We start from the raw sequence: 22608 nt of genomic DNA on the forward strand, positions 1-22608 counted from the left end.
GGTGTGAAAAACGAACAGAGCAAGGCTGCATTGTATTTGTTTTCCTGTTGCTCAAATATTACGTTAAGCACAAAAATGGGGGGGGGGAGAGGTTGCTTATTTTGCTGAGGAGAGAGGAATAGAGGTAGAACAATACTTTCGGAAGACCTTAAAATCCCTTTGTTTGTTATAATTTTTTTTTTCAAAATTCAAATAAAGAAAGAAAGAAAAGAAAAAGGAAAAAAGGAGAGAAAATATGAAACGAAAATAATTTGAAACATATTACACATGTAAAAATTTTAAATTTGAAAAAGTTAATTTTGGGAAAAGAAAAAGTTAGAAATATATTTTGCACTAGTTTAAAAATTTTATTTATTATTATTTTATTATTATTTATTTATTTATTAATTTTTTTAAATGACGGGCACTTGGAACTATTGTCCATTGGCCACAGAAAGTGCCAGAAGTGCTAACTCTCTTTTCGTTACCCAGTGGGTACCTGTGGCGAAGCCAAGATGGTGGAGCAGCGTCGCTCACGCCACACTACCACAACCCGTTTATACGGCGAGTCACATTCACACACAAAGGAGAAAGGACATAGAACACAGATAGAGAGAAAGAAACACCCATGCCTTGCCCGGAATTCGAACCCAGAACCTTTCTGATGCAACGACAGTTCCCTGCCCCCTATACGGGCCGGTCGGCTTAAAAATTTTATAAATTTCTTAAAACGTACGTTTTGTTTTACGCAAAGTTACGTCATACACTTGAGTATAATTCTAAAATTCTTAAAATCGAATTACTGCAGTAAAAGTTATAGTAAGAGAAAAAACACAAAACAAAAAAGGGTTACAGGAGACTTCTTACGTAATATTCTATAAAATGAATTTAATAAAATTCTGAAAGCTAACCAGCATGCTATTAAACGATTTAACCCTTCACGCTTTCCCATTCTGTTGCAAGCCAAATGTCTAACAGTCTAAGTATGAAATGGATTAAAATTCTATCAACGGCTTAATTATTCTATAGAACACCATTGCTGGTAAGAGGACATACAGGTTCTGTTTCAAAATAACATTTGTACTTTTTAAGGAAGCTACATCATTTAAAAAACAGATTTTATCAAAGGTACTGTACCTAAAGAGAGTTTGTCCTTCTATGCAATGGTGAGATGTTATTCCTTATGCTTAGGTTAATATTGTCATAATTATCACATTTCATACTTTACCTGAAAACTTCAGGTAGTCTGTAAATTACTAGATACTAAATTACTAGATATTAGTCATAAATTACTGGCAGTCTATAAATGACTAGATATTAGTCATAAATTATTAGTCATAAACTACTGGTCAGGTTCATAAATTACTAGATATTCTATAGAATGTCGTCATTTCGTATATTGTTTGTAACATACATCTAATTATATATTTTAAAACTGCCTACACTATGCATTCAAAAGGAATTAAAAAAAAAAATTTTAAGACTTTTGTTACTCAAAAATGGCATAAGTGGGGAAAAAGCAAGCTGAGCATTTTTTTAAATGAAGTGGTTTAGTTTTTATCTACAAGGAACTTTAATTTAAAATTACTTAGTTAAACTTTTTTAGAACTGAAATTAATTCTAATACAAATTCTCGATATGATGAAATATCGCAGGACATAATCTTGTGTTGACAAAATATTGCAGTGGAGCAAAAATTATTGCTAATTGTGTTATTTTAAAACTGCCTAATAAACTTCATTCTCGCGAAACTTTGCTTAGCAAAATTTTATGTATTTTGATTTAGTTCCAAAATTTTGTCTGGTACAACTAAAAAAATAATTTCAAACGAAATTGAAAGCGTTACCATATTTTCTCCCTATTCTACTTTAGTTGCAGCGCTCTATTAATATTTCATTTCCGGCTGTTTTTATGTATGAAATTGAGAGTAAAAGTATATCATAGATGCCATATAAATAAAAAAAATTGTATTTGAGTATTGTACTGAAAAATGCTTGGATTAGTTTTAATAAATTGGCATGTTTTTGTTATTTATTTTAAAATGAACCAAAAAAAACAAACTAGTTATGCTTTTAAAAAAATGATGAAAAACGCTTTTTTTTACATTGATTAAAATATAGAAGAACTATTTATGTATTTCTTGACAATTATAAAACTATATAGGATTGGTGTTCATAAATTTTACAATTTTAAATGACACATATTCGTGGATTCTTTGTTTCTTTATGTATCTTCCTATTTCCTTTCATTGATTACTCATTTCATGGCCTTCCTCCAATTCCAGCGTGATGCCCTACATAAGTTTCCGACAGCCACTGGCAAGGAACATATTTTTAAAACTATAGCCTGCACATAATGATTAGTTTTATTGGTCTCCATGCCACACTTTCGGGGGTCGGTCACGGCGCATACACGTGGGAGTCGAAATATTTCCTGCCACCCAATAGACTCTAAACAACAACTGTAACAATAAATAGACAAGTGGAAACTTAATGAAGTAGAGGAAGGAAAAAAAATTGAAATTAAGAATCAAGGCCAGCATTTACCGTTCCTATAGCTCAGGAAAACACAATATCGAAGTCACCAATTTGTGCCTGCACATTCTAGATCTCAACAAATGTTTCGTGATGTGCCCACGGCGGTTCGTGAGTGGGCCTATTCTGCACATTGCGATGGTAGAAGTGTGACATACCGAATAAAACCCCGCCTTTTGAAGTAAAAAAAAATTATTTTAGCTCCACTGGTATTTCATCGTCTTCTGACTAGGGGCTATTTCTCACACAATTCGATGACATTGTCTGAGTTATGGTCTGAAACTATTAGTTGCTCAAAATTTTTCCCTCCTCTTGAAAATGGACGGTGTTAATAACGATAATAATAAGCCGCCTTATTTTGCTTGAAGTCTTTGATTTATTTACAATTTTTTGGCTGAGCTCCATATATTTTGTGTTCATATCTATGAGCAATTTTAATTCCTACGTTTGAGCGATTGATCGTTCAGCTGATGCTGTCATCTGATATGGAATAGAAGATAATCCAATAGCAGGCAAAAAATGTTTGTAGTTATTGGCTTAGGAGTAAGCTGTGGCTATATCGTAACAATAACGGGTACCAATAAATAGTTGTTATAAATAACGAATTTGTTGTTGGTGAAAAGTTAGATTGATGGATAAAAGTCTATGTTCTTGAGGTATGGGACAACACTTTTCAGAAGGTTGTCTGTAATCAATAAAATGAATGGTAGATTGAAGCTACTGAAACAGAGCTGTTGCACTGGGTTAAAATATATTAGCCAGTTAAGTGCATTTAATTTAATTATCGAAATCTCTCACAGAGTGAGGAATTAAAATTAAACAATTACGTGCATTTACGTCGAATACGTAGAGCAAATTGTCCTTATTATAAATTTTACGAAAAACGTCCTACCAAAATTTCTCTTTACTGTTATAACCTATATGTAGGGCTAATTCCGTTCCCCCCCCCAGGATAAAGTAAAAAAATTAATAGCTATATAATAATTAAAAAAAGTAAGAGCTTCTTTTACTCCTCACAAAAAAATAATGAGCTATTAATGAAATGGTTTTGCTAGCAGATTTTCTTCTTTTCAATTTTCTTTCAACCCTGCTTTAGAAAGAGAAAGGGTTCGGATAGAACGTTTTGGATTATTTTTTTTTCGATTCAAGAATGACCAGGACTCGTAGAGAAAATGGCCAGCACTGTCCCTCCTAAATGTTTCACAAATCAACGCTCTTGATAATCCTGCTCTTCTAACTCTATGACAATATATCCGGATTGCCCATATTCTTACTATAGGACAACAAGCTTCATTTACGCATCGAGAGAATTACATAACCATAGCTTCACAAATGGGTGCTGAAAAACTATACTTCTCAGAGCCCCGATCTAAACCTCAAAGAACGCTTTTAGAACGAAATAGGACGCAAATTACGTAGCCAACCAAATCGACCATCCTCACTGCCAGCATCAATTTCCGCTATGATGGACACCCAAGACAATTCCTACGGCCACCATCGATCGAAAACTGGTGAAAAGTCAACGAATGCAAGCTATCATCAATACAAAAATAGGACCTACATCCCATTAATATAATATATGCATAAGGACCTTTCGAGTTCATACCACTGAATTTACGGATACTTTCGGCTAGGTAGTGTATGACTGCTCTGTGAAGTTCTTCTTCGCAGCAATTATTTACATAATTACTTTGACTAGCAACAAATGCTATAACTGTATACTCTACGCTAAAGAGCAAACATAGCAGTGATAAATTATTTTACTTCACAATGGTAAAAGTAAATATTGTTGCTCAGGGGTAAAGTCTTCGTAATAAAATATTTTTAATCGGCTCCAATTATCTGAATTCTAACATAATCGTATTTGTTTGTATTGGTAAAAAAAGATTTATGTTTTTAATAAGAAAAAAAAGGGGAGATATAAAAAAGAAAGAGAGTGTCCGAAGTCCTTTCTTCCAGAGTAATTTATACTTTATAAGTATCCGAGATTCATTTTAAGTCATTCATAAGTATATATATCTCTCTCATATTTTTTAAATAACTTTTCAATACTTATTTTTATTCTCATTTAATTTTTTATCATGTAAAATTTAAATAATATATAGAGCGCAAGGTATTAAATTAAAAAAAAAATTACGCTTATTGTTGTTTTTAAAAATGTATAGTTTTATAACTGAATAAAGTAATTCGCCCATTCAGGGTTTTTCTTTCTTTTTAATCTTTCTTTACACATTTGCATATCTAAAGTGTGTAATACATTAGTTGTTTAGTTTTAAAGCGTGTTTGACATTCCTTAGTTTGTGTAGCTAACTATACCAGGGGTCTGTCCAGGTTTTTCTGAGAGGTACCTATTTTGTGAAAATTTTGACATAATTTGTGAAAAATTAAAAATTAAATTAAAAAATCAACACAAAAATATGATAAAAATATGGATTTATCGTTTCTTAAGGAATACAAAAATAAAATTTTAAGAAGAAGTATTTTGTGAAACTACCGTTTTTCCTAAAGTTGAATTTGTGAAGGTACCGCTAAACGGTAGTAAATTCGGAACAAAGAAAAATATTCAAAACTACACTAGGAAGCAAAGACTGAATAATTACAAACATTCAATAACATAAACATGCAGAAAATAACTTGGTGAAAATACATTAATAAAAGCTTTGTTTACGATTTTTAAATTCAAACAATTAATATTTGCATGCATTATAGTCAAATAAAAAAATCATTTTGATTAAAAATGGAAAAAAAATGAATTTATATTCAAACACAAAAATCATTTTGATCACAAATGGAAAAAAATCAATTTATAATCAAATGAAAAATTTTTCAATAATAGTTCTACGAATAAATGGAATGTTTCAAATCTATGCACCTTACCAAGATTGACTAATTAGAAAGCAAAAATGGCTGGTTCATGCTTAATTCTAAAAAAATGAAGTTACATCTCAGGTGTTAATTGTAATACTTTATAGAAATAAAAATTATATAGATTAATGACCTTTTCCTGTAGGAGAAAAAACAAGATAGGAAAGACGCTACTGTGAATATTGAGGGTTATAGAAAAATAAATAAATCTGAAACAAAAACTTTAGTTTTGTTTCCAACAAACGAACATTATAGTACATACTACGAACATATTTTTTTTCAATTGCCATCATTCTAGAATTGGCTACTTTTTTTTTCGTTTCAAAAATTGTAATTTTTTCTCGCCAAAATTCTTTTTCTATTATAATCCTTAGTACTTTTTGGTTAGCCGGGAGCAAAGAAAATTCAGCTATATTTTATATGTTTGTGTTTTTTTTTTTGTTTCATTTAATTTTTTTGTGAACGTCGATTTTGTTCAGTGTTTAAAAAGTAAACAAAATAAAAATAATAAAAGGTTGGCGGAGGTCTACATTTTTTGGCGCCTTATCGCTTGCATCCGGCTAACCTATTTTCCCCCTTGTTTATTACTTATTATGTATATCACTTAATCAAATTCATTTCATATATATATAACCTAACATTATCTTTTTCCTGGGTGAAAATAGATTGCATTAGACATAATAAGGCTGCTTTAAATTCGTATTTACTCTTGCATCACAGTTACTTTTATAAGTAGAATTTAAAATATTTTCAAAAAGTTGAATTTTAATCCAATGCTTAGCGTAAGTTTAAAAAGTAACTTGCTTTTTTTTTTTAACAAAGATTCGAAAGGCAATTGAGAATGCATACTTTTAAAATAATTTAATTTAATCATAAGTGTTTTCTACTGTAGTAAGTATTTAAGGACATAAAATTTATACATGAAAAAATTTATAAGAAACTCTCATATTTTGTAAAATAAACTTTTGAAAGTGTCCTAAAATCTCGTAAAAATTCGTTAGCGAACACTCTTTTATTTTCATTTAAATCTAGGGTAGATATATTTTATTCCGTATGCTTCATATTACTTTTTTTATTAATACTGTATCAAATTATATTTTTTTCCATTAAATATTTAATCCAAATAGAATGAGAAAAATGCAAGCTATAAATATAAATAATATCAAAGATTCGCTTATCATAACATGAAATTCAATGAGAAGAAAAATAAAACATGAACTTACTAAAAAAGTCTTACTTTGATTACGGGTTACATAATAATTCCATAAAAACATTATTATGTCTTACTCAAATAAATTGTTAATTACATCAAAGCAAATACATTAACATCTCTAACCAGTGTTTAAAAATCCTTTTTACGCTGTTGTTAAAAACAATTTCATTTTTCCAATGTTGCCATTGCGTGATTCGTATTAAAAAGAAAACGATAATTTTGAATTCTATTTCGTTGTTTTTCTTCTTTTTCGTGACTCATTTATTGTAAAACAAATGAATCACAGTGTAAAATAATTTAATTCAGATACTTTTTGTAGCTAGTTTTTTTTTTCATGTTTATAATATGGGTTCTTTTTTAAAATAGAGAGAAAAAAAAACATTACATCGCCAGTTTACGACGTAAGATAACTTAAAAGAACCTTGTTACATTGTTCAGTTGTTTAACAACTAGTTTTATCCCGTGATTCTTTTCATGTATAACTTATTTCTGTAATTTGGTGTGGAAATCGTTCATAAATATCCAGGATTAACATCTCTCAGTTAAGCAGCGGTGATTCGAATGATTCTGACCGCGTAAAAAAACGAAACGTTTAATCTAATTGGAGACCTTTGTCTTTATTTTTTTTACTTACATTTGTTCGTTTGCGTCCTTTGAAAGCGGGCACATTTGAGCAGAGTTATTGACTGAGCGGCTTCTCTATCAGCTCGTTATTATTGTCCAAGATTATGGGAAAAAAGCCAACGTAGTGGCAACAATAAAAAAAAGCAGACGATCGTGAAATGAAGTAAAAGTAAAAGAAGAGCATTTGGAATTGCATTAAGTTTGACCTCCCAAGTGTCGGCGCAGTGCATTTTCTAATTATTTTAATTAACGATCGTAGAAAAAAATTCAAAACTACCGCAAAAATAACAAGCTACTTTCTACACGTCATATTTCGGTTTCATCTTTTGTATTTCTCTAACAGTGGAAAAATTAGCTTGCAAAACGATTCTTTTAGAGCTTGGCAATTATGAGCATAGTTTCTTTTTAATGATGGATAAGCTTTGCGAACTTTTTGGGAGGTAAACATATAAAACATATTTTACTATATTTTTGTGGATTATATTTCAATAGACTTGATACTGGAAAATGTTTCATTTTAATGTAGTGCTGTAACAATTGCTACTTCTTGAAAAGTAAAATGTGCTGCATCAGTGTACAAAGTGATCGGGATAAACTGAAAAATTTGTTTCTTTTGAGAAACAACTAAGCTTTTACTCATACTATATTTTTATATGGATACATGAAGAAGAGCATGGCTTAATTCTGTTCTAGGGAATTTGTGAAAATATTTTGACTTTGGCTCTATAGAATTGTGCACATATTCTTGATTCCATCATCATGTAACCATGTTTATAGCATTATTCATTAGAATTTCTTGTTTTGTTTACAGTCTCGTTTTTTTAAAAAAAAATTTTGTTTTATTATTTATTTACTTTCAAAATGCTTCGCATGCTTTCAATTGCTTTTTACGTTTGGAGAACTTTCAAGTAAATAAAACAACGATTTTTGATTTTCCGTTCTAAGTCTCTAGATCATTTTGAAGACACTAGATAAGAGATTTGGCATTGGCTCCATAGAACTGCACACATATTCTTGGTTTAATCCTCATGGGACCCATATTAATACTGGTATTTTTATAAAAAGTTTTTTTCTTGCTTGCAGTTCTATTTTGCACATACTTTTAAATTGTTCCACAAGTTCTCAATTCGATTTTACTCTGGAGAATGTTCATGTAATTAAAGCAACGATGTTTGATTTTTCATTCTTAGTCTCTCGATCACTTTGAAGATGGTCTTGGAGACATTTTAGTATTGGTTCCATTGAATTGTACGCATATTCTTGAATTCATCATCATGGAATCATGTTTAGAGTATTATTCTACAAGAATTTTTTTGCTTGTAGTTTCATTTTTTTGTTTACTTACTATCAGAATATTCCACAAATTCTCAATAGGATTTTACTCTAAGGAATTTTCATGTAAATGAAGAAACTTTTTTTTGATTTTTTAGTTTAAGTCTCTCTATCATTTTCGAATTGTGACAAGAAGGCGAGCTATGTTTGTTTCGTCAATGTTTGCATCCATACAATAACTTAATGTCGCAAAATATTTACGTTCTTGGTAGAGCATTATTTAATAAAATATTGTACTTTAAAAATCATAAAAGCAGGTGATATAAAATTGATTACTTTCAGATATTTTCTAATTCAAAACTGTGTCACAATAATATCATCATATTATACACAATACTGTATTACCACAATACATTATTACATGCACAATATTATGATAATGCTAATAATACCTATTATTACAGTTAATCGTGCATCATTATTATCAATAAAAATTTTGTGATTTCTTACGACCCCCTAAAACGAAATAATATCAAAAATACTTTATATAAAAACTAGATAAAGTTAGAGTTCCTATATATAACTTTAGTTAGAAATAAAAACAACTATATCTAATATAGGAATAGTTGAAAAAAAAAGATATGATACATCCTCATTTTAAAAGATGAAATGGCAAATAATCCATTTGATGATCAGTTCAAATGGACTAAAATCCATATTAACTTTGCACTAGTTGTAAACATAGCCTGTATCTGACAGCAACAGGCAAAGCTGCTATAAAAGCAGGCAATTGTAGAACCAAGATCTTTAAAAGATCGTGTAAAGTTCGTGTTAAAGAAGTTCAGAAGAATTGATAGAGTTAGTTTAAAGTAAGTACTGATTTTTTTAAAAATTATTTTATTGTCTTGTTATGTCATTCAAAAGTCATTCGTGAAGCATATCTGATTAGTACATTCTTGAAAAGGTAAACACCTAATTATGATTATATGATAAATATGAATGAATTATAATAAAAAAAGAATAGTAATTATGGTAATCCAAACACGCTTTTAAATTTACATTAGTATGTGGCACCATAGCACCGTTTATGTTCAAAATTTCTGCAGCTACTTTAGAAAGGATCAAAGATAAATTTAAATTTCTTACTTCGTAACTAAGTTTTTATTCCTATACAAAAAAACTATTATAAATAAATACCTAATGTATAACTATTTATTCTACTCTACAACAACCTAACTTAAAACAACCTAACAAAATAAATCTATATAAATCTTAGCTAATTATTTAACCCTACTTAAATTATTACTTTAAATTACCTAAGCAAAATGAATAATAACCATGGTGTTGGTAACTAGATAGAGAAATATCAGAGTTTATAGTACCACATAAGAAAAAAAAATTATGTATATAGAATATTTTTTTAACATTCAAAAGCATGCATATTTTATCTAAAAGGAATTACTGAAAAAACTTTTTTTTCTTAGGGATTACAAAACTGGTACATTCTGTTTATTAGTTCGTTATATCGACTTCTTTAGGAGGACGTAAGAGTTATATAATAGGTAGGGTGGCTCATATTTGCATATATCTTCTTATAAATGTGTCACTTTCATTGATTGTTGATATCTCTAGGCCAGTGGTCGGCAAACTTATTGGCCAAAGAGCCAAATATGAACATTACAACAATTTTTAAAAAATTTAGGAGCCAAATCTGCTTGTTTAGTAAACTTTTGTTACACTAAATAAGTAATACACTAAATAAAACTATTTCATACTTAATAAATATGTATTAATGCGAACAATGTGCTTGCATCTCCTTGGGAAGTTTGAGTAAGTCAGGTTTGTATATTGTTGTTTTTAATTTTAGGCATGATTCCAAGTTCTCATCAATAAGACAACTTCTCAGTTTACTCTTGACAATGTTCTTGTTGAAAAAGATTGTTCGCATATATATGTAGAACCGAAAAGGGAAAGAACAGCAAACGCGAGTGCTGGTCTGCAACTGCTGGTCTGTGATGCCAATTTGTACCCCCACTACTTTAGAAAAAGTATACGTGCATATGCTTGTGGTACCTTTATATCACACCGGAGTACGCCGAAAACATACGAACAGTTTCAGCCGGTAGCTTGTACATGGTTTGCGTTTACGTTTACGAAAACTAATAAAATTAAACTCGATGTTCGTTACGTATTTTTACAACAATATAAAATTTTAATCACCTATCTATCTTTTAACTTAAACAAAAAATAATACATGTTCTCGATTTATAGAAGAATTTTAATTTATCAAAATAAGATGCAATTTTTTTCTTACCAAGTTTTTTTTAAATGAAGATATTATGGCACCTTCCGTGGATATTTGTGCCAGAGCCGCACTTAAGGAGACAAAGAGCCACCTGCGGCTCTGGAGCCGCACTTTGCCGACCACTGCTCTAGGCTATTAAACCAAAAATTTAAATAAGAGTAGTAGTCAGTCTTGATCATCTATCCTATGTCTTACTATGTGAGTTTATGATATGATAATTTAAAAATAATTATAAAAATATTTGTTGTTTATACATACCGTTGGAAGGAATTATTTGTTGTTTATACATATCGTTAGAAGGAATTATTTGCTGTTCATACATATCGTTAAAAGGAATTATTTGTTGTTTATACATATCGTTAGAAGGAATTATTTGTTGTTTATACATATCGTTAGAAGGAATTATTTGTTGTTAATACATATAACTAGAAGGAATTATTTGTTGTTTATACATATCGTTATTAGGAATTATTTGTTGTTTTTGCATATCGTTAGAAGGAATTATTTGTTGTTAATACATATAACTATACTAAACTGCAATGTTTCTTGACAATGGAGAAATATGCTGAGGGCAAACGAAGAAAATAGTTCCCGGCGCGATGTCTGTATTTCGAGGTAAATTACGCATTTCACAATAGAAATATGATAAGTTATCTTAACCCACACATATATAGCGTTAATTTGTTATAATTTTCTTAAAATTTTATATATTTTCAAATTTACGAGCGGCGCATCGCGGAATGGTATCTTTATTTAGTTATATTTCTTCTATATAACGACTGAACTTATTTCTCCTTCTTCCTCCGCCAGCCGTGACGTCATTGTCAAGAAACTTTGCATTCTAGTATAGAAGGAATTATTTGTTGTTTATACATATCGTTAGAAGGAATTATTTGTAGTTTATACGTATCGTTAGAAGGAAATACTTGGCTTCCATAGTTCGGCATTTGATAGAGGGATATTCATATTCTGTGGTTTTTTTTTAAAGTAAGTAAGGCATACATGATATGGCACAAACAAACTTTAGTTATAAATATCGTAGAAATATAGAATAATCGGAATATTGAATACAACAAAACAAGGAATGCAATAAAACATGAATGAATGCGCTAAATACGCTAAAAATTAATAAAGTTGTGTTTCGAAAACTTTAAAAAAAACAAATTTTCATTCTTTGCTTATATTATAATTACAAAAAAGAAAAGGAGGAAAAAAGAAAGAAAAATAAACAATAAGAAGAATGAGAATTCATGAAAATTTAAAGATTGTTATCATTGTAAGAAAAGGAATTCATAATATATCTAAAAATAATATCACTTGAAGAATAAGTGATTAAAATTACCTAAAATTGATAATGATCTTTACAGAAAGTCCTTAAAAAACAATTTCTCTTCTTTTCCCTATTACATTTAATATGGGAAAATGGAAATTGATAACGCAAAGGTGAAATATCTACAAATCAATTGAACGTTCTTTAATATTTTATTAAAATAACGTTAAATAGAGTTTCCTAGAAAATTAGCTAGAATATTGAGGAGGCAGAACAGTATTGTTTACTTATATGAAATTAATCACGTAAGCGAAGGGAGATAGCAAAACACCGAAACGATTATCCAATAACAAATCTAGACGAACGCGGTGTTTTATTTTTAACGTGTTGAAAAGCATTGAGGGGGTACTGCTAAATAAAACAGAATAACTTCCTGTCAAATTTGCTTAGAACAAATGAAAAGTATAGTTATAACTAATGTTCCGGGGGGTAAGAAAAGAGAAAGAAATTTTTGCCTGTTTAGCGGTCTCTTTGTGGGTAATTACAATGCGGTTTAAGTCTGTAGCTATATTTCCCCCTCTCTAAGAACAGCCCTTCATCTTTTGTTGAGTTTTAAAGCCAAAATTCGTGTTCTGAGGGCAGGACCGGCTCGTGCATAGACTGTCCCATGTATAATTGGTACAGGAAGAGGGTTTGTTTTGTTGCCGTCAATTTGACGACAAGAAGCCAAGCTCAGAGTTCACTTGACGCCAAATTAAATTTGAAATTGCTTGAAACTTCTTCTTCAAACAATGAAGGATCGATCTTTTTTTCAATCATAGTTAAAAAGAACAAAATTTCGCCAATTTGTTTTTCATTCGGGAATGGTGCGGCTCAGAAAGTACCACATCAAGTGATGTGATGTTGTAACATCAAATTTTTTTAACAGGAAATAGTACAAAAATTCGTAATATCTTTGCTGCTTGAATGTATAAGTATTTACAAAATATATTTTCTTTGAATTAGATCTAAGTACTTTTTAAGAAAATTTGCAAAAATTTCAGAAGATAATTTATGAGAACATTAAACTGATCTTTCAGAAAGCAGTTGTGAGTATTATTTAGAAAATAAATGCTATAGATTAAGTCATTTTAGATAATATTATATATTTCAGACTAATTTAAAGAGCTTTATTTATTACATTATTAATAAGTCAATTTTTTAAATTCATACATGACTTATCCAAATTACAGTAGAAAATATTTTTTTTGTATGAATAAAACTAACATGATTAAACACAAATAATTTCATAAAAATGGGCAGACTTAGGTTTCGGTTTCACAAACAAAAAGTAACCGTATTGCCATAACCATGGTTCAAAATTGTAGATTTTTAACTTCCCTCACCCTTTTATAATAGACTATTGCATGATTTTTTTAACTGAAACTATTTCAGCAAATCAGAAAATTTATATTCAAAAACAATTACAAAACTCGCTTACACGGAAAACATTATTTTTTATTATCAATTTTATTAAAGGCTGATTAATTTTTGAATTGTAAAGTACTCGCGTTTTAAAGTGTGACTAATTAAATGACAAAATGCAAAATTTGAGCATATTTAAATGAATAGTTTCGGAATAATAAAACTAGAAAAAAGTTATATTTTTTCTGATTTTCTGATTACAAAAAAATCAAATCAGAAAATTTATATTCAAAAACAATTACAAAACTCGTTTAATTTTATTAAAGGCTGATTAATTTTGGAATTGTAAAGTATTCGCGCTTTAAAGTGTGACTAATTAAATGACGAAATGCGAAATTTGAGGATAGTTAAATGAATATTTTCTGAGTAATAAAACTGCAAAAAAGTCATATTTTTAAATTTTCATTTCTCAAGGACTATTTGATCGATTTTTCAAAGCTATAGTAAAATACTCCAAAAGCAGAGTTGGGTTTTTGACGTGAAAAGCTGATTTTTGACATGACGCATCAAAAACCGGACGAAAAGGGTCATAAACTGCCTGAAACCAAAGGCAAATTTCGTTTTTTGGCATTGGAGACATTTTATTACATACTAAGTCATGCACTAAACTTACATTATATACTTGCATTATATACTTCTGTAATTATAATTTCAATTATATATCACACATAAAAAAAGGTTGCCAAAATTATTGTAACTATCAGTTGGTTTTCCTAATTGTAATCTCAATACTTTAAGGCCCATATTATAACTATTTGGTTTATATTACAGGTAATAACCATGAATTGTTAATTATAGTCAATCTAAGTATTGATTTTAATTCTTTTATGCTACAATTTAGGCAGATTTTTTAGATTAAGTAAAATGAAAGTGGTCACCAATAATTGTCAGAGGTAGTTGGACCATGGGTTAAAGTCCCTTTGCTGTCAGGCTAAAGGATTCTTTTTTCCGCTACATGCAACGCAAATGCGGGTTAGTTCTATCAAAAAGTCCTCCGCGAAAGCAAATTTCTCCCAATACTTTACCCAGGAGCTCCCTTATTTTCTGGATAGGGTTCAAATACAAGGCTACAGAGTTAAACACTGCTAGTCGTAAACCCAAAATGGGGTCTACTGTTCACCGATGGTCATAAAACAAAAATTATCTTAATAAATGTGCATGGTTAGACTAACCATCTAAATATTTATCAGTAGGTAGATAATAAGTACAATGGTTCCAGCATAATGGTAAATACGATTTCTCCTCCCTAAGATCTCTTAGTTTTTATTAAAAACAACTATTTTCATGAATAGGATGAAATTGACAAAATTTATTTAAAAATGATGATATAAATATTATTTATTCAGTTAAATTCGCTTTTCAGTTTTGTATTCTTTGCTAATTGCATGGTAATAAGAACTATAATTTGTTTTCAAAACCAGAATTTTTAGTAAACCGGAAAAATTTCAGAATGATATAATACAGAATGAATATATATGAATAGAAATGAATGGTTTAAATACCATATATTATAGTTTTATTAATCTGAATTAAAGCTTTTTTTTTTTTCAACAGAAATGTCACGCAGTTCAGAAATTTTGCCAAAATTTTTTTCTCCTTGAAAGTCTTCTTGACATCCTTAGTTTGTTAACATTAAAATTATCGATGAAACGTACATAATTCGTACTTTCTTGTAGAAGGAATTCGCCTGAACTGACTGACGGGCAAGATGGCAATTTGCGTAATGAACAGTAAATAATGTGAGTAACTGCAAAACAATAGAGATGATTCAACGAAAGTGTAGGTCTAATGATTAAACATTTCCAGTGGTAAAAGGCAAATACTGTCCCATTTACTGCTATCAGGTTAAAACATCACGTTATACACTGTTAGAAAAATGATTAAATAGTAATTTATTAATTTGTTATTTGACCACATTCAACCAACACAATCAAGCAACCATAAAAAAAAGATGATATTCAAAGCATTAAGTGCGAGAGAAAAAAGCGCATAATGATAGTTCTTTTTTCTGATACTGTAAAACAACCAAAATTCTATCCGCACCAACTACGCCCACCTTATAAAGCTATTCCTTGCCACTGGGTTCATATTGCAGCTGAGAGGGCTAATCGGTCAATCTCAGGACTGGCTGAAAAGGGGTTCGAATCTCAGCGGTACTAATACAATATTTCTCTCATACCTTAAATACCTGAAGAGTTTCCAGTGTGCTGCACTCTTCAATCGGTGACCCTGGACTATTAGAATACGAAACTAACATTCACGCATGAATGTCACAGCACCCACAGAGATCCAATGTCCGTTTAAATTTAATTTTTACTATGTTAGTTGTATATGGTTACGAAAACTGCACAGTTTTGTATTCACAGCTTTTAAACCGTACGAGTCGTAAACGGTTTCAAAACAGTAAAGTTAAAAAAATGTTCCTAACCATAAACTTTATGGTTAATATTACGGATGGGTAGACTGCGGCCGGTTATTTTACCGTATATTAAGAATAAAAATTCTGACAGTGTAGAAAACCGTAATAAAAAGAAAAGTTAAAAAAAATAATTATTAATTTCTGTTGTTAAAAAATTTCAAAAGTTCTATTATAAATGAAGAATAAACTTGCTTGGGAGATTGCCAAGTGACAAAGAAGAATATTGTTAATAAATCGACAGATTATTTTATATATTTATGGCAGTTACTTTTACTAATTATTGCACTATAAATTTATTACAGAAATTGAAGCTATAATTTACAAGCTATAAACGCAAAATATTTATCATTTATCTTAAATTTCTAAAATAGTTTACAGCTTTTGTTAGTTTTGATAAAATTTGATCTCAACTACCATGTATTAAATTAATTTTAAAATAAATTAAGTGAAAATTATGTCTTAACTATTATGTTTTAAGTATTATTTCAAAGCAAGATGCAAATGAATCTTATTTCCTAAAAACATTTAAAAAGCTAAATTTTATGAAAATTCAATAAGATTCGTCTTTTAGAGTCTTGTACTCAACCCCATTTATATATATACAATATTTGTTTTGTACTTTTTTTACTGTTAATTTCAATTGATCAATTTTTATGTACAATAACAATCTATTAAATGTCAGAAAATTTTTATTTAACTTGCTTTTTTTTTTAAAAAATGCAATAGGAAAAATTGCGTCAATGTTTCAGTTAAAGGAGTAAAGAATATAAAAATAAAAGTAATAAAAAACACTTTTATACAAGCATTCCTAAAATACACGTTTTAAAGTTAAAACATGTTTTTATGATTTAATAAAGTTGCATGTCAAGTCACGTCAAAAAATGCAAAAATTTGAGATCTTAACTTTTCTGCACGCCAAAAGCTGCAATTAAAAAACTTCAAGTTTCTTTTTAAAAAACATAAAATTGTAATTTATAAATTTTACTATGTATTAGTGAAACTTTGTTGTATGTTGAACTATAATAGGACAACCACAGCAAGGTTTCAGAGTAAACCATATTATGCGCTCAAGTAACATAAGGAGTAACATAACCTCTCCAGCATTACCATGCTTACCAAATCTTATCAACTATTATAAAATTATATTTTATTGTTAAATTTACCAAAATCATTATGGTGCTACGGTAAAAATTACAAACCTTATTGGTGTTCTCGTAGAGCCATAAATACGGTAAATTTTACCATATTCTGTCAGTTTTGACCATACTTTTTTTTTCTCAGTAAATAAATAGATAAAATTTTCCAAGTGATGAAAATAAAACAAATGTTATGAATAAATAATTCTAAAAATAGTACATTTTTAAAAAAAAATATTTCTTTGTTTCAAATTTAAACTTTTGTATTTTAGTGATGCTGGAATGCTTGACATTGTGCTCTCATTATTTTCCAATAACTGATGGTTGTTTTTCTGTTATCTTTATTTTTCGCTATGAAACAGAAATTTTACAGATAAATATTTTCATCCCATTTTAATATAGCTTATTTCATAGTTATTCATGACGAAATTAACTTCGTCAACTTATATTTACTTTTCGTAATTTTAAATTACTCTCTAAATTAAAAAAAATATATACCTAATGGTTAATGCTAATCTCTAAATTAAACCACTGTCACGGCTGTTTAGGGTCCTAACCTTAACCTTTTGTTTGGCTGCACGAAACTGTACTAATTAAAATTTTAAGAAACAGAGTTAAAAGTTGACTTACTATACGGTCACTTTCATTTATGAACGTAACATGGGTTAAACATTTAAAATTATTGCAGTTTTAAGTGCTTTTTCGTGAATTTTTTTCACTTTCTTTTCTTTAAATAATGAATATTTATCCATTTTTATAGAAAATTGCATTTTTTTCAAGTAAAATTACTTCCCATTTATTTCGTCTAATTGTGTTAGGCATTTTATATTTCTTAAATCTCAATATTTTTAAGTATAGTTAAGGATGTTTCAAATCCGAATAATAGTTTATTGTTTTAATAATTAGCGTATTAACATGTTGTCCTGACGCAAAGCTATAATAATCGTATATTTTCTAAACAAAAAGATATTTAATTAAAAGAAAGAGCCTTTCAAGTGAAAAAAAAAACAATGTTGAATGAGGGAAGTCACAGGGGTTGGTGATCAGAGCAAGTAAACTCTTAGCAACTTAAAAAAAAAAAGATCTATTATTGACAAAGAAACCAATTTGTTTTAGAGAAGTAGATTTTGAATAAATTTAAAATTAATTAACTCTCTTTGTAAACTAAAAAGAGAAGAAGGACACGAAAACCTCTGGAGTTTGTTTAGCGACAACCCGAATCTAATCTTTGTTCTAATTATGAATGGAAGTAATTTTTGCCAGAAATAAGACTTGGCAGAAGCGCTGTAGGTTTGTAAGCGTTCAAATCACTTTTTTTTCGAATATAGAAGGACATTTTATGTAGATAATCATGCTACAGCATAAGTTAGAAAAGTTACTAATGCTCGAAATAGAGGCACGATGGCTCAGGAGATAAAGCGATCGCCTTCAATTGAGGTGAACCGGGCTCGAATCCCAATGATCTCTGGTAGATACGAATTCCGCATTCGGCTTGTACCGACAGCAGGGCTGACGTGAAATATCCTAAGTGGTAGACGGATTTCCTTAGAGTACCTTTGCCATCAGGCTAACCGTGGGAGGTTTTCGTGGTGTTCCTCTCCATGTAAAGCAAATGCGGGTTAAATCCTTCGAAAATTCCTCCACGAAGGGAAAATTTCTCCCAATACTTGATCCAGGAGTTCCCTTGTCTTCTGGATTGGTTCAAAATTGCAAGGCTACGGATTTGAACATTGGTAGCCGTAAACCCAAATTTGGGTTGGCTGTTCAGCGCCGGTTATAAAATATAAAATAAAATATAATGCTTAAATTTTTTCTTTATGTATAATTTTAAAAGTAAATTTAGTTTGTTCCCTTATAAAATAAATAAAACAATTTTCTTTTTCTATATGTTGATATGGTTGAAAAATATGTATACTAAATAACAGCAGTTCCAAAAGACATTGAAGGAAGAAGAATGATTCAGACTGGCGATATAGTTGTGAGGTTGTTGCGCATACTTTCGAATTTTACAAATAGGTAAAAAGGAACAATTTATATAAATATTATAGATAAAAGAGTATGTCTAAATAGAGAATTTAAAGAACGTATCAGGATAAAATATTCAGAAGTATTAGGATAAAATATTTGAAAATTATTTGATTGAAACTAATCCACAACTGCGCTCCTTTGAAAATGAAAATCACCATTAGTCCGATGGAAACCTGTGATTAATTTATCCATGGTTGTTACTTCATCGCTGTACACATGCAAGAGCAAAATGCTATGAATTGAGATAATTATCTACTATTTGAAGATATAGTCACACTGAAATTTAAAAAATGGCACAGGAAGTTGTTCCCCAAAAGCGCGAAAAATAACTTTATAGTTTTTATGATGAGTAATTTTACAATGGAATTTAAAATCTTTTGTGAAACTCATTTTAAACATTCGTAAAAAATTCAAGAAAATCATCTTAATAGTGGTTAAAGAGATATTAGCATAATGAAATAGTATTAGAATGCTTAAAAAATTACATTAGGAAAAATTTTGGAACAATAAAGTAAATATTAAAAGGAAGAAGTTAAGTCAAATAATAAATTCTGCAGCTATATGATTAGAGCGTGATTTAATTAACGAATTATTTAAAGCTGCAAAAGTATTTTAAAGTAGAATTTGGAAAACTATTAACACAAAGTAATGGCATATGTTATTTTATAACTGAGGGCCTTGTTGGAAGAAAGTCACAAAATATTCACGTCGAGAAAATGCTAAATCTAAACTTCATATTTTAGCATTATGCATCTTTATCTAATCAGAAATAACAGAAAACACTTGAATTCTGATACTATTTTTAAGAAGAAAAGAAAAATTAGGCTTATCAAGACATTTAAAAACGTGGCTTACCGATTTCTCGCAATAAATCTTTCATTTTTTCTTTTATTCACCTACGTCAACAAGTTACATATTGTTTTATAGTACATGCACACACTTTTTTCCCCGAAAATTTCAATTTGGTTACTACATTTTTTAATTTTTTAAAACTGTTTTTCGAAGGCTTCGTCGTAATATGAAATGAAGCTTTTTGTGAATAATATGCTATTTTTATAACTTTTGTGGGTTTGCAATTGTTACTCATGATTGTTAGGCCAAGCTCAACTTATCTAAAGCCAGCGCTGTCTACACTTATTTTAAAAGCGGTGCAAAACGTCTTAATTTAGAAAAGCCACAGTTTCGCGAAAAAGAAAAGCGTTTGTGATCTTACTTTTTAATGTTTAAAAACTTACTCCAATGCTGCAATACCTGGTATCATAAAAAATTTTTAAAAACTGAGAACAAAGCCGTGATTTTGATAATTTTCTTCTAGGTGGAAAAATGTCGCCAAATTGGCGGCTTTCAAAAAAGTTTAATAACTTTTAAAATATTTTAGTTATTTGTCAGTTCTAAAGCCAAGATGATTCTTCACGCAAGATTATATCTATAGTATAAAATCATCGCATTCAATGTAAGGCCCTTCAAATGTAAAGTCCTTAAATTGTGGCTTTTTTTTTTATTTTCCTTAGCGAGAAAGATTCGAAAAACAGCGTTAATGAAACATTAGCACAATAAACATGCAGTTTACAGCTCTCTCAGAACCAAACCTTCAATTGCTTGCTTATTTATCTACGTAAGCAAATTATTTAAAATGAATGAGTCAATCCTTTCAGGCTATGCTTTACTTTGTTACAGGATGTTCCACCGTTCCATTATGACCACATGATATGAAAAAATCACTAAGAATGCGGACTTAAAATGTTTATTAGCTTTATACGCATGCGGACTTATTTATAAAAACTGTATAGTTATAGAAAGATGCGGAATAAGTTTAAACGGTGATAGACATGCGGTTACTTGATCACAATGCGGATCATAAGAAACCACATCCACACCTAAAGTAGTGGGTGATGTGCTGTATCACTCACTTGTTTAAATAGGATTAGGATAATAGATCTTTGACGAATGAACTAGTGGGTAATTTGCCTCACCTTCTGCGGTTTTATTACTTTTTATTTCTATGTTTTAATGTCTTTTTTACCGATCGCTCAAAAATCCCATCAAGGCTTCTCGATTATTTTTCGGGATAACTATAAATGGTGGAAAAAAAAACTATTAAAATTGCCGTACTGTGTGGTCATATCACTTTTGGTAAAAAAGAACAATAACATAATTCTAGTTATAAAAACCAAAATATGGTGTATTTAAGTTATTCCTTTGATAGTTTTTCCGTTAATATGGTAACGTTTTACCGGAAATCTGGTTTTCAAAATTATAGTTCCTATTATTACACATTTAGTAAAATATACAAAGATGAAAAGTAAATTAAGCCGAATAAATAGTTTTAGAAGGGGTACTAACTAGAAGGGATATTAGCTAAGGGTAAATAATTAGAAGGTATACTAACTAAAGATATTTATGATTAAATGCTGAATAAAATGTATAATCACGCACTTAATTCACGAAGATAAAATGAAAAAATAATCCCTGAATTTTATAATCACTTAATCCCTTAATTTAATAATAGTTAAAATCAAATAACAGTGACTAATAATTCAACGAGAAGTAAATATTAATGGTTATAATTAAAGCCAAATAAAAGTGACAAATAATTCAACGAGAAGAAAAAATTGTGTTAATACAGCTATAATTAAAATCAAATGACAGAAAATAATAATTCAACGAGAAGAAAATATTAATGGTTAATACCGTTATAATTAAAATCAAATAACATGAATAATAATTCAAAGAGAAAAAAATATTAATGGTTAATACCATTATAATTAAAACCAAACAGTGACTAGTAGGGTGACCTGGGGTAATTCCTGATCAAAAAATGCAAACATCTATTTTGTGAAAAAAATATTCAAGATAGAATTTTAATATTTACTGGAAGTTTGAGAGTTTATGAGAGGAATCCTATGCTACCTTCTTTTGTTTGAAAATCCAATTAGAATTTAAAGGATTTTAAATTTTTAGTGATCAGAAATTACCCCTTCTCTTGATCATTTATGGGGTAATTCCTGATCACTTCTGGGGTAATTACTGATCACCAGTTTTTATTGTAAAGGAGCTGTTTAAAAATTATTATACAATGGTAATTAAAAAATAAGACATCAAGATCAAACAAATAAACCAAAAATATATGTTTAAGCAGCTAAAAAAACGATTTATTTAAAAGCAATAATAAAGATTAACACTTTAAATTTTCCAAAAATCTTTGCATCATGCCATACATTTTAGGCAATCAGCCAACTCATTCTCATGTTCTGCTGGAATATATGAAAGAGTTCCCACATGGGTTACTTTTGGTGGACTTTTTAACTTCATTAAGTGAAAGTGTAAAATTAAGTTAGGTGTGTTAACAGCTCTGACAGCAGCTCTCACACTGAAATTTTCATTTTCAATCATTATAAGAAATTCACTGATTTTGCTTTCTAAAAGCTTAGTATCCTTTTTAGGCTTATAATTTCTCACCATATTTATATTAAGTTAATTTATAAACTTAATTATTCTA

General features: G+C 29.4%; 1 protein-coding gene across 4 annotated transcripts in view; it reads right to left on the reverse strand.

Annotated features, from left to right (window-relative positions):
• LOC107439507 (protein spaetzle 3) overlaps positions 1-22608 on the reverse strand; it is a 66287-nt gene that overhangs the window by 38396 nt on the left and 5283 nt on the right. For 2 of the 4 annotated variants that reach the window (XM_071182340.1, XM_071182341.2), the window contains exon 1: positions 6602-6735. The exons of the other annotated variants lie outside the window; for them this stretch is intronic. In XM_071182340.1, the coding sequence (XP_071038441.1) occupies positions 6602-6652 (51 nt within the window). In that variant the 5' untranslated portion in view covers positions 6653-6735. Of the gene's footprint in view, positions 1-6601; positions 6736-22608 lie in introns of those variants that run through there. 4 annotated transcript variants of the gene reach the window in all.

Source organism: Parasteatoda tepidariorum, chromosome 4 (assembly GCF_982258835.1).
Source record: "Parasteatoda tepidariorum strain Cologne lab strain chromosome 4, Ptep-v5.0, whole genome shotgun sequence".
NCBI classification, from domain to species: domain Eukaryota; kingdom Metazoa; phylum Arthropoda; class Arachnida; order Araneae; family Theridiidae; genus Parasteatoda; species Parasteatoda tepidariorum.